At 41.9% G+C, this 13382-nt stretch overlaps 1 protein-coding gene across 8 annotated transcripts in view; it reads left to right on the top strand.

Moving 5' to 3' along the window:
- Positions 1–7213, top strand: part of pou2f2a (POU class 2 homeobox 2a) — a 63450-nt gene extending 56237 nt beyond the window's left edge. For 6 of the 8 annotated variants that reach the window (XM_046045901.1, XM_046045904.1, XM_046045897.1 and 3 more), the window contains 6 exons: positions 112–260; positions 734–931; positions 1092–1294; positions 2850–2918; positions 3315–3388; positions 5286–7213. In XM_046045901.1, the coding sequence (XP_045901857.1) occupies positions 112–260; positions 734–931; positions 1092–1294; positions 2850–2918; positions 3315–3388; positions 5286–5614 (1022 nt within the window). In that variant the 3' untranslated portion in view covers positions 5615–7213. The remainder of the gene's footprint in view (positions 1–111; positions 261–733; positions 932–1091; positions 1295–2849; positions 2919–3314; positions 3389–5285) is intronic. The other 2 variants (XM_046045898.1, XM_046045903.1) reach the window with 2 other exon arrangements.
- The last annotated feature ends 6169 nt before the right edge of the window (positions 7214–13382 follow it).

Genomic DNA, 13382 nt, shown 5'->3' with positions numbered 1-13382 from the left:
CAAAATAACTTTACATTCATGTGTTTATGTGTTTAAAGTACATGCTAGGAGAGTATGACAAGTATAATTAGTCTGACATTCAGTCTGTATGTATTTGTTTTCCTTCATCAGAAACCATGTCCATAGACAGTACCCTACCCAGCCCCAGCTCCCTGTCCTCCTCCTCTCTGGGCTTCGACGGCGTTCCTGGTCGCCGCAGAAAGAAGAGAACCAGCATCGAAACAAATGTACGCGTGGCCCTGGAACGCGCATTCATGACGGTAAGATAAATAACCTTATTATTCAATAAAGAAATAAAGACATTTTATTAGAAATTTTAAAAAGCTGAAATTTTTATATCGTTCACTCTAAAAGTAATCCAAATGCTTTTCTTGCAGTGATTGATTTTTGCCTGACCCAAGTACAAAACGACTTTGTGACTGAGGCTGATTCATTTAATAATAACTTATCTCAGCCTGCTAGACAATTTGTTTTTGTAGAGTTGATATATGTAAATATATTATGGTGAAAATGCTGTAATGGCCACAGGAGTTTTATGAGATTTTAAAGCATAGTCTCTTAATACTGGACAGTCATTTGTTGTGTCGTTATTCACAGAGTTTTTAAATGTCAGATTCTGCTCTTTGTGTTAATACAAATGATTTATGCCTCATTGTTTTTAATGTTTTGAATCGTGTGGCTGAAACGTAGCACTCCTTGAAATGATCTGAATTCCTGCCCTCCCCTCCTGCAGAACCAGAAGCCTACCTCAGAAGAGATACTGCTGATCGCAGAGCAGCTCAACATGGAGAAGGAGGTGATCCGGGTCTGGTTCTGCAACCGCCGGCAGAAAGAGAAACGCATCAATCCCTCCAGTGCTACCCCTCCCCTGACCAGCCAGCCCCCTTCTGCCCCTCCAACGCACAAACCACCCTGCTACAGCCCTCACATGGTAAATATCCAACCTCGACATCACTGTTACACCTGTTAGCTTAATGGACACACATGCATCACAGTCTTCTCAGTACGTGTATTTTAGTGAAAAGCTGGTAATAAACTCTGTTATTCAGCTGTCTGTAGTTTCAGAATCGGTCTCTCTTTCTCTCTGCCAGATGTCTAGCCAGCTGTCGCAGGCTGTGACCAGTCTCAGCACAACAGTGACAACCATGTCCCCCGTCTGCCCCCTGACTTCCAGCCTCACCTCCACCCACCCCTCCCTCAGCTCCACACCCTCCCCAGTGACTCCTCCTCCTCCTCCCCGCAGCACGGCCAGCCCAGCCACTCCCAGCCACAGCACACTCAACCTTAACACAGGGTAAGAAACAATACACCACCTGGGATTCCCCCAAACAGTTACTTCACTGCGGTTATGGTCAGGGCAAATGAGGGGTTTTAAAATATCTGTTCACCACCAAATTATGAAAAGAAAACCTATTTTCCACTTAGCTTTGGAGATATCTAGCCTTTCAGATAGTTCGTTTCATTTGGCCAGGTTTTAAGATATCTGTCTCTTCACTGGGCCAGTGTGCTTCAACAGAAGGGCTCGCCAGATAATTCAACTTTCCTAACCCTAACCCTCAACCCCCACACCTTTTTGATATTGGAATGAGGGGCTGCACCTAACAATTTCTACAGCTTTCTGAATGTGGCAATCCAACATTCACACCCACTTCATTCACCAGGTGTTCAGAGGTGAGAAAGTTGGCAGGGTTTGAACTTTCCCTTAATCCCTCTTTTGTTGATCTTTACAAAAGTATTTCTTTTTTCATATAGGCAAATGAGTGTAGCACAATAAATACCTTCCAGGAGAGGATGTCTGAAAATGTGTGCCTTTATCCCCGTATTTAAACAAGTATCTTCCCTCTCTGCTCTATATTCACATCGGCCTTCAAGTGGGGCTGTTTTACACATTAGTCCTCCATCCTAAATAGACAGCAAGTCGTACAAACTTGTTTTGTGGTTTGTAATGTTACAGCTTAAGAATTTAAGAGCAACATCCCTCGGTCCTTTTAGTCTGGATAATGTACAGAACACATCATATATTTTTTATTGGCTCTACTTTCATACCTGTGCTTGGAGTCCCATTCTAGTTGGAGCAGACAGCAGGGTCCCTTGGTTTTGCTGAGGTAGTGGAATAAGATTTGGTGTCGATAGGAGTCCTGAAAAAAAAGCATATTAACAACTATAATTATCAAATGGTTCATAATAAAAATATTAACTGTGTGTGCTACATATTATCCAGATTAACTAATTCAAAATGTGTTGCTGTTACATATAATTATATTATAATATTATAATAATAATTTTATTATTATATAGGTTCTCACTGCTGTGAATCCCACAGACACAATTCCATTTATCTCCAATGTATTGGCTTGGCAGCAACAATCTCATAGATGGATGTTGCAAAGTCGGAATACAATAAATAGTCCACAGTATCTGCCTGGCCAGATACCATTTCATTTAATGATATGGGTGACCCTTTATGTATTACAGCTATTTTTGCTTTCTTCTTCTTTTGAGGTAAAATTCATCTGAATAGTAATTTTTATGATGACTTGGTCTGTGGTGGCTACCGCAGCTGAATCCATTTTAGACAAAACATTTAAGCACACATAACACGAACTGTAACTACACATAGCCACACATTTCCATAAACATGCTCACCATGAATACTGCACTGCACCATGCTCGGGTTCACCTACAGTTTGTAGTTAAATGATTGATACACACACACAATGACTGTTTGTGCACACACACACACACACACACACGATATCTCAACATGCCATTTGGCGCCACTGCTTCCCTTATGTGGCAGTGCTTTATAACCCTGTGTGTGTTTGTGTGTGTGGTTCTTGTGTTCACAGCTTATGGCGTATGGGTAAAAAGAATGGTGACGTGTCTAACTACATCACCGATTTTGCTGCAAACTTGAGGTGAATACAACAGAGACACACAATAAACTTACAATACACTTTTGTTTAATCCAGAAGGCTCTATGTTCTTATATTTAATGACTTCCATAGTTTAACATGAATGCATAGTTAATGAGAGTTTAGATGTTTTATAACATGTTCCAAGATGTCCTGTTTCTTTCTGCATTTCTAACCTCTTGTTTACGCCTGTACAGCCACCTATCAGCAAACTACTGCTATTTATATGTGCAGGGCTGAATTTGCCCTCTGCTTGTCCTTGCTGCTAAACCTGCTTTTTTTCTCGCCTTTTTCTCCTCTGCCTGTCTGTTGTGTCCGTATATATGCTTGTGTACGTGTGGTGCTGTGTGTGTGTGTGTGTGTGTGTGTGTGTGTGTGTGTGTGTGTGTGACACAACAGGAACACTGTGATGGGAGTAAACACAGGGATGAACCAAGCCCTCCTAGGTAACAATCCCCTGGCCACTATCCAAGGTGTGCGAGAGACAGAGAAAGCGAGACACTGAAATGGGTTTATTTCAGGAGAAACTTAGCATCAGCAACACTTATAAACACAATATAGACCTCAAGGCTGAGGTGGAGGTTATTATTTAATTACTGGAAAAATCTCACAGAATACATTAAAACACCCAGAAGAGAGTTTTTGTGTTCAGCACACTGACAAAACATTTCCCTCCTCTCAAACACTTACACAAACCTCTGTCTCTCATTCACTCCTACACGTACATAAATGCTCAAACTCAGCCACATACTGTGCACGACACATCCCCTCTCACACACCTTCCTACACTTGAGAACAATACAAGAATAGCACAGGAGAGAAAAAAGAAAGTGTGCAATCCTGCAGAAATGACCACCAAAGAGTCCCGACCGCCATAAGCAGACCTAATTTTTAATCATACTGTGTGGTGCAAGGGCGAGAAAGGGAGAGGGATGTATTAAAAAGAGAAGTGTGATGATGAGTAATACAGTTATGCATGGTAGGTGAATCAAATCGCGCTGGTAGACTACTGACTGGAGACATGGATGAATAGGCAGCTGAGGGTTTCTGCTCATCAACTGCGTGAAGCAGCTGAGACAGAGAGTTGTAGAGAGGAAGAATGGACTTATTTCTCATATGTTGCCATCAACATCCATTAATCCATCCCATCAAGTGACTGTGTGTGAATGGCGATGGCTACGTTAACGTGTGCGGGCTAAGTTTTCGCTTGTGCGTCTGTGCTGTCTCACTCATCTTTAGCCTTTCATCTCTTCATTCATTCACCATAAAACACTGTGACACAGAAAACACTGTTGTTAGGGAAATTACGTGAATGTGTGCAGCAGTAATTGACATGTTGACAAAAAACGTTTAAAGGATCATCTTTAAATATCAAGTTTTGGAGTCACAGAGCAAGAACTACATTTTTGGCTCACCGTTTCGCACCACTTTGATGCTCAACACTCACACGCCAAGAGATCAATAGCTGAAATAACAGTTTCTTCAACAAAAGTAGACTCAACAGACCATAATACAGTGCAGCCACAAGGCATTTTGAGCTTTGAGTAACAGGGGTGCTTAATGCTTCATCTCCAATGGAAAAAAAATCTGTATTGCTGTTGGTATCATCATGTGTTCACATGTAGTATTTTGTGCGTGAAACTATACCTTATTTCCATAACAACAGACCATTCATATCAGCTTTCCTGTTGCATTATCACACACACAATTAGCTTGCTACAGATATTAGACCACATTCAGTTATTGCAACAATCTTTTATCTCCATTGGCACAGTGTTGAAATTATGGTGGGTTTTTTGGGGAGGAAAAATTAAACATTTTTAAAGCGTCCCACCCATACCAACCCCCCAACACAAAAAACACACACAGGTTCATGCAGCACTTTTTACCTTGTAGCTGTCCCCTGTGCTTTTCATTTAAAACAGATGGTGACAGTTATGCTGCTTCTGTTGAATGCAACACATTCAGGCACTTTCTGTGGCTTGGCTGTGTTTCGTAGGAAATTATTAACTTGAGTAGTGGTAGATAAGGAAGGCTGACAGAGAGTTCATAGATCAAAAACATAAATTAAAACACTTTATAACAAACAACAGCCCCTCAAAAGTGCTGAACATTAGAGCTACAGATAACAAACTTTACTATGTGACAAAGGAATGGCGTCAGCAAGGACAAAACATAGAGTGGAGGACTGCGTTTAATTTCCATTTTGAAGGGTTTGAAGGAAGAGGAGTAGGAAGGATAAATTTAAACCAAACATTTACTTAATGCCAAAAAATATCAAATAACAAAAATTTAAATGAAGTTGATTCTGAAAAACTGTAAAAGTGAAATATTCCTTCAACTTTTTTCTCTTTTCTCTCCCTCCCTCAGCCCTAGCAGCCAGTGGTGGCCAGCTGCCTCTTTCCAGTCTTGAGGGGGGTAGTAAGGTGATGCTGGGGGCCTCTGGGGGCCAGGGAGGGGGCCTCCCCTCCTCCCTCTTCCTCAACCACCCCGCCTTCCTCCACATGGGCCAGAACCCTGGCGCTGGACTGCTCAGCGCCGCCATAGCCAAAGCCTCCCAGCCGTCCCCCTTCCCCTCGGCCAGCAGCATCAGCCCCACCCTCTGCTCCCCCTCCCCCTGCTCCAGCCCCGCCTCTTCCTGCTCCTCCAGCGAAATGGCACACAGCCCGCCCTCTCTGGGCGGAGCCAAGATTGAGTGACCACGCCAAGGGCCAATCAGAGAGGAGGAGGAAGGAGGAAAGAGAACCTCGCCTTTCACACCAAAGCTATCTCTTTCTCTCTCTTACGCTCTTCTTCCGTTATTTTTTTCGCAATGGCTCTCTCTCTCTTTCTCTCCCAGTCTTTCGATGCCAAAAATACACATAATGAAAGAGGAGAGAGGGAGGGAAAGAAGTGAAAGAGGGGAGAAGGGGGGAAAGGGGAAGATTGAAACCAAAAATCTTTATCTATCCAAACAGATGGGGAGGAGGCAACGTGGGACCTTTTGTCAATAACGCGCGATATCGACATGATGCCTCTCCACTCTTTCGCTCTGAAGGAAAACAGACCAATGACTCTTTAACAAAGAGACGAAAGAGACGGCAGAGATGCATGTCGGAGTGCATAAACCAAAAATGACAAAAGATAACTTTACTATGTGACAAAGGAATGGCGGCAAGGACAAAAAATGGAGAGGAGGACTGTGCTTAGGTTTTCCTTTTTTTTATTATTTCGAAAAGCTGCGGGTCTGAAGGAAGAGGAGTAGGGAGGATAAGTTTAAACCAAAAATTTACCTGAGGAGGAGGCGGAGGAGGAATACACAATGACAAAAAAAAAAACGACAACCATACCAAAATCCCAAATACCAAAAACCAAAAATACGGAGAGAAAAGCTTTATTCAAAGGACGTGTAAATACTGAAGCTATCCAGGACCAGGACTCTATTGCTACTGCTACTCATACACATACAAACACACACACATCAAGAGCCACTCCATTCTGCCATTGATTCATCCTGTCTGTGTCAGCTCATGTGTCTCCCGTAGATTTTCATGCTAGATATTTTGGATAATTTTGTAAAAGATTGTTACCGAGCAAGTGAAGAGCTCATGTATGAATGAATGCCAGTACTACTGTACCTTCATGTGTTAGTCTCTTTACCTACCTCTGGTTCTGAGAGCATAGAATAGCTTTCCTCTCTCTTTTTTGTTTCAGATTTCCTTGACAGAGGCTTGTTATTCAGTATCTATTTTTTACACTTTGAAAAGTACAGTTGGGATTTGTTATTTGATTATTTATTAGTGTCATTTTACAATCCAGCTCCTATTTATTGTTGCAGGTTTTTTGAGTGTCAGCTTTTGAGGTTTGAATCATAATCAGTGTCATCATCATTGTCTTCATCATCTGCATTTGTGTTGTCAATGTGCATTCTTTTTGTTTTTAATGTGACTCCTCTGCAAGAACAGAGATGACGACGGTGAAAAAGATACTCATTTCAGTTGTCACCAAGTGCCACAGATCCAAAATAGAGTTGGCAATGCGAGTTGATTTCAAGGTCTGAATGAATTTATTAAGACCTAAACATGGGGCATTTTGTGCTCTTAATCAGACCACTCTTTCCTCACTCGCACAAGATACCCCATTATTGATGACTCCATGGCTAAATGAACATGCCCTGAAAACTTCACACACTGAAAATGACATTGGTTAAGAGTGCCGACCACTTTTAAAGTATGAAATAGGGGCTGTGATTGGAGATATAAAGTAATAACTGTTGAGACTGAACGCTAAATAAGTTAATAAAGCCAAGTTTAGTCACAGCCGGCTCTCATTCCTGCCTCATCAATCAGTATAGACGCCCGACACCTGTCTGTGTAGACATGTTTACTGATATTTGTCTGTTTCCATCATCACTCCATCAATCACATTTCACTGTCATTTTCCACTTCAGACTGCCATTAATTCTCAAAAGGAAACCAAAGCATTCTCAAGGCTGTCTCAAGCTCTTCTTAAAGAGCCTCAGCCTAGACACATGAACACAATAAAGACACAAGTCTTTGGGGGGGACTGAGAACAGGACGTTATCCACTGGAAGCCCCCCGGCGTAACCCCTCCACCTGGCCTGTCCAAAAACCCATGGGGGAAGCTTTATTTAGGGAACGGATCCTTTACTTTGAACCCCCGGAAAGAAGGGTACACTGGGACAGGCGAAGGAGGGACACACCGTAGTGAGGGGAGCAGGCATCACTTTTTTTTTGTAAGAGGATACCAAAAATAAACCCAAACCAAAAAAAAAAAAACAACACACAAGGAATGACAGAAGCAAACCAAAAAGAACCCTAACCAAATGTGGCTGGAGGGAGGAAGGGAGGAGGACAAAGTGCAGGTGTTGAAAGAAGTGAAGCCGCCGCATCTCTCTGTCTGTCTGTCTCTCTGTCTGTTAGCTTTAAGGCTGCAGCATTGACCCCACTCTGAAACTGTGTAGCATGGATGGAGGGATGGATAGACAGGCAGATAGACAGGCGAGCAAAAGAAGGACAGAAAATTCCTCCCCTCCCCTGCCTCTCACTCTCTCCAGCTCAGCTCTCTGGTCCTGGATGGAGCTAAACGCAAATGACCTCACTGAACTGAAATCTTCTAAAAATCTGTTTTTATTTTTCTGTTGGTTGGTTCTGATTGTTTTATCTCTGCTGTGTCTCTTGATGCCGTTTTATGTACTGTACTTTAGTGCTTATTACTCATTTGGAATAACGTACTCGCTTACTTACTACAAGAGCTCCTTATTTTTTTCGTAGTCGTGCTAGAGATTTTTATCAGGTGGTTGGAAAAAATACTGTGAAAATTTAGCTTCCAGATTTTTATTAGATAAACAAACAGACTGTCTTGGCAGAAAAAAAGACACACAAAAAGCCAAAAACAAAGAGTTGAATAGCAAACCTTAAAATGCCAAACCAAATACTGAACCAAATCAAACACAATAGAGTCGAACAGGAACTGCCTTCTCTGTGTGAGGGCACAGAAATGGGTTAAAGTCAATTTGTCTGAGTTGAAACTGTGCGTTTTTCTGTATGTAAGTGCTTATGGGAGGCCAAATGGTTAAAAAAAAAGAAAAGAAAAATAGCGTCTGCAGTGATGTCTTGTCATAAATTTTGACCCTAGTAACATAACACTTCAGATACAGAGCAACGCACGCAGCAGCACCCTCAGTCAAGTTGACGGTTAGAGAGCTGGACGTAAACATATCCAAAGAATATTTGTTTTGATCCACACCAGAAAAACAGTCGACACGCGAGAATCGTTTCATGAACCAAACTTTAGATGTGGGGTTTGCACCATAAAGGTGAAACCTTTTCTCCACATTGACTCTTAGACGGAATGTATCTGTTAGTGCTTCTATAGATTTTGTAGAAAAAGATCTATGTTCTACTGCTTACTTATCGCTAATGTATTAAAAACAAAAAACAAAAAAGACTGAGAAAAAAGATCCTAAAAAACATTGATGATAATAACTTGATTTTAGACCAAAAATTTTAACTATCTCTCTTTGGACTTTCTCCTTATTAATGATGATTTAGACTTTTGATTGTACTATTTATTCAGGGTAGGGTCAATTAATTTGCTTGTTATCTTTTTTGCCTTGCTATTTATTCGTTAATTTATTTCTAGAGGTGCTTTTTTCATATTCTGGGATGTATTTGTGATGGACTCTTTTGCCCCCTGCTGAAGTTCTTTCTTACTTCTGTAAACCAAATAATACCAGAAATGCAACCAGGGGTCCTATAGGGACTTAATAAGAGAATATGGCTGATTAGATGGTCAGCAATAAAGATATCCTCTTCCTCACTGAGACGACTCTCCTCTTAAAGGAGGAGTGAAGTGAGAGGCAGCACTGTGTGGACGAACACCTCGTAATTTACAGGAAAAATTGAATTCGGTGAGGCTCTCTGGACAGACACATGCCTTTGTGTCTCTTGATAAGAAGGCAAAAACGGCAAGTTGAAATCCTGTTTCAATGGAGAAAGTGTAAATATGATGTATGTGTGAAAACTGCCTTAGTTATAGCATGAGGTGTTCTTTGAGACACGGTGCTGCTTCTGTTCTCTGGATTTTCTCCACAGGGAGCTCACACTGAAAGCTTTACAGCTACACAACCAAAAACACAAACAAAGAAGATCAACTAGGGCAAAGGCTAAAGTTTTTTACATGATAGAGAAGAAAGAAGGAGGCAAGGGAGAAGAGGCTGATTTTGGATTCCCATCCATAAATTGCCCTCTAACTTCTCACTTTGTCTCTGTCTCTTTTTGTTTCCACTTTTCTATGAGTTAGTTTCAACTTTTTTCTTCATCCACTGTAGGATGTAAAAGAGAGATAGTTCATCATATACCTCATATTCTTTGATGATAAACCAAATAGATGAATGCTTTAAAATGCGGGGTTCAAGTGGGGATCAGGGTACCAGAATGGTACGTGTGGACAGTGTGTTGGTGTGGCCCGGGAGCAGACACAGTAAGGCTTGGTCAAAGGTCGTTGCCCTAATGGAGGTAAACATAGAGGTATGGGATTGATCTCCCAAGTAACAGATCATTGAATAGATCGCAGATAGATTTTCTCCATGGGATTCAGAAGGAGCCATTTGAGGTCAAAGGGCACCGCTGGTTCATGCGCACACCCACACACTACACACACACACACCTTATTCCCCTGAAAACTGCCCCCACCCGCTCTCTCTCCGCTGTCTGTGTTGAGCTTTGAACACAGCCCTTCCCTCATATCTGACCCCTCACTGCTTCCTCCCTGTCACAACACAGACTGGGGGCTTAAAGGTGCTCTTTGGCACAGATCCACGATCAGATCTGGATCAGTTTTTGACATAAAAAAGCTTTGTGCCTCAGAGTGACTTTATCACTAAGGTCGCTGAGCCCTCTCTCGCCTTTAGGTCTTCATAGCCTGATGAGGGGGCATATTGGCCAGTTGATACATGTGTATCAGGAAGCATTGTTGGGCAGGTAACTGGGGAACGGTTGAGACCGGGGTTCCTAGGTGACACGTCCAGACACTTCTCATGACTCTTTGTGGGTTGAGAAGTTGGAAGTTGGAAGGAGAGGCGTACATGTGATCAAGCTGTCAGGATTCTCCTTGAGAGTCCGTCTTCTTGTTTTGCTCTCTCTGTCTCTCTGAGGAAATGGAAGCAGAGCAGCGTCACTCTGCTGTGTTTCTGATGGGGCACTTTTTTGTGAACCCCAGGGTTTGAGGGAGCAGGTGTAAAGTAAGGACCTCTGTAGTGGGGATACCCCCCTTAGTGAATGATACCAAAGTCAATGCCCTGCCATGGGATCCTGCACGCTCCCTAATATCCTGACGTCCACCCGAGTGTTCAGAAACTCCACTTTCCTCCATATGGTTCATACACCAGCAGATTAATTACTAAGTCTTTCTCCACACGATCACATAGTCTCTACAGGAGAACAAGACAGATAGACTCAGAGATGTACCTTTACAACAGCATCTATAGAAGAATTTTTTGGGGAAATTCATTAATTTGGTTTATGTATTTTCTTGCTGAAAGTTAGATGAGAAGATTGATACCACTCTCACATCTGGATGGTGAATGTGAAGCTAAAGCTAGCAGCCAGGACAACAAGACTCCAGGAAGTCATCGCAGCTGGCCAAGAAATAGTTCCAACACCGAACTCCTCATACAACCACAAATTTTTGTACACTATAAACAAACTATGTAACATCTCAATTACTGAGCTTTAAAGGTGCTGGTAGGCAGATTATGTTACCTGTGGACTGTAGTGGTGTTTTGTGAATGAATCTTTACACCATATTTAAACTAAACTGACTGTCCCAAATCAGTAGCTTTTAGCTGTGGAGCTCCCCTTACTGGTGACTCAGCCTTTATTCACAGTAAGTTCCTGCCTGATTAAAGGCTTACTGAAAGACACATAAAATAGTGTGAAGTGATAACTCTGATGCAAAGAAGTGTCTGCTCAGCTACTGACCTTAAAACAGAGCTTGAGTTGGTATAGTTCTGCACTAAACTGAAAGTAACAACTTTAACCAGCAACAAACTGAACTTCAGTCAGTGACTACTTATCTTTGAACTGAACTGAACGAAACTATTTGAATCAGCAAAGTGATTCGCAATTTCCACCTCATTTGGACAGAGTTTGTTTCCAGTCTTTATGCTAAGCTAAGCTAACTATCCCCTGGCTGTAGCTTATCCACGAGAGTGGTATCAATCTTCTCATTTAACTCTTAGCAAAAAAACAACAACGAATAAGCCTATTTGCAAAATGAAACTATTTCTTTAAAATGCACAATACAATGTTTGAAACCATGTCAAGACCATGTTAGGAAGCAACTTTCTCTGGACACGAAGGCACGAGAGGTGTAATTGTTGTTGGAGAACGAGAGACACAGCGAGCAGAGCAAAGAAAACAACAACAACAAGCTGCTTCTTCTTCCTCCACCCACTCTCATCCACACATACATGCTCTTCTCTTTCATCCCTTTATTCTTCTTTCTCTCTCTCCTCTACAATACAGCTTTAGTCCAAAGGTTTCTCCAGCAACACAAGCAAAAGCGAGTCAGATGTTAAAGAATAAAACCAAAGAGCTCTAACTTGACCTTCTCTTCAACACAAAGCTTCCACTCCACCCATTCACGTCTCTCTGTCCATCCTTTCCTGTCTGCTCTCCTTTGACTCCTCTGTCACCTAGTGAGCCGGTCTTTGAAGCATTAACCTCAGCTATCCAAAGGGGAATAATAATAATGATAATAATGATGATAATTAAGATGATGATGAAATGTATATTTTTAAGTATTTGTCATTGGAAAAATAATCTTGAACTTCTCATAATTATGATGATCATGATGACGACGACAACAATGATGATGATGATGATGATGACGATGATGATGATGATAATGAAGTTTCTCTTGGTATCTTTGTAGCTGTTGATCCTTCTTAAGTTCTTGTCCTTTCTGCTCATGCAGCCAGAGAGTACTGCTTAACTCCCATCAGTCCCCTCTCTCCCCTTTTCATTTGCTTTACCCAATGTTTGGTCCTAATGTCTACCTGTCTGTCCTCAACCCCTGGATGTTTGTCTTTGCCCATATGTGTGTGTGTGTGTGTGTGTGTGTGTGTGTGTGTGTGTGTGTGAAAGAGTAAACTGTCAAACACTGATGAGAGAAGTTTAACATTAACATTTTCTCTGGAAGTGGTTTCTTGTTGTTTACTGTTAAAGAGGGGGAGCTTCAGTTTATTTTCACATTTCCACCTGTGAGCGAGCTTGAATATGTGTGTGTGTGTGTGTGTGTGTGTGTGTGTGTGTGTGTGTGTGTGTGTGTGTGTGTGTGCTTGCGTGGGGGGGGGGGGTAGGGGGGGGTGGGGGTTGCTGGAAAGTGGCACAGGTGTGGTTTGCTGCAGCTATTTGCAAAAAAGACAAAAAGATTTCTTGTTCTTCGGACAACAACATGCCCCCACACATGACCTGTCAACTGTAACATACAGTTTGCCAACTTCCCAGTACATGTAGCTTTAATTCCCCGTCACAACAGTCAGCTTGTTTCCTTATTGTGTGTGTGTGTGTGTGTGTGTGTGTGTGTGTGTGTGTGTGTGTGCGTGTGTGCGTGTGTGCGAGCGCAGGTATGGTCCTCCCTTTGTGTCTTTCATCCTGTGAGCAACCCCCCTTTCCCTCCCCCCAATACCCCCCTTTCCGGTTCTGTCTCCCCCTTCTTCTCCCTTGTGGTAGCAAGTTAGCCTTTTAGTGTATTTATCTTGAAAACCAAAAAAAGAAGAAAAATAACTCTACTTGTTCATTGTACAGTGTTGTTCATTTTAAGTCATTTTTGTAACTGAAAGTGTTTCATTCATCCAAATAAAACAGGAGACAAAAACTGTACAGATGATCCCCCCTCTGCCTCTTGTCTTTTTTTTCTTTCAAGCTCTATTCTGTATATTCATTTTCATCTTGAACCACA

Source organism: Micropterus dolomieu, linkage group LG03 (genome assembly GCF_021292245.1).
Source record: "Micropterus dolomieu isolate WLL.071019.BEF.003 ecotype Adirondacks linkage group LG03, ASM2129224v1, whole genome shotgun sequence".
In the NCBI taxonomy this organism is placed as follows: domain Eukaryota; kingdom Metazoa; phylum Chordata; class Actinopteri; order Centrarchiformes; family Centrarchidae; genus Micropterus; species Micropterus dolomieu.
This window is presented reverse-complemented; position numbering and strand designations above follow the sequence as displayed.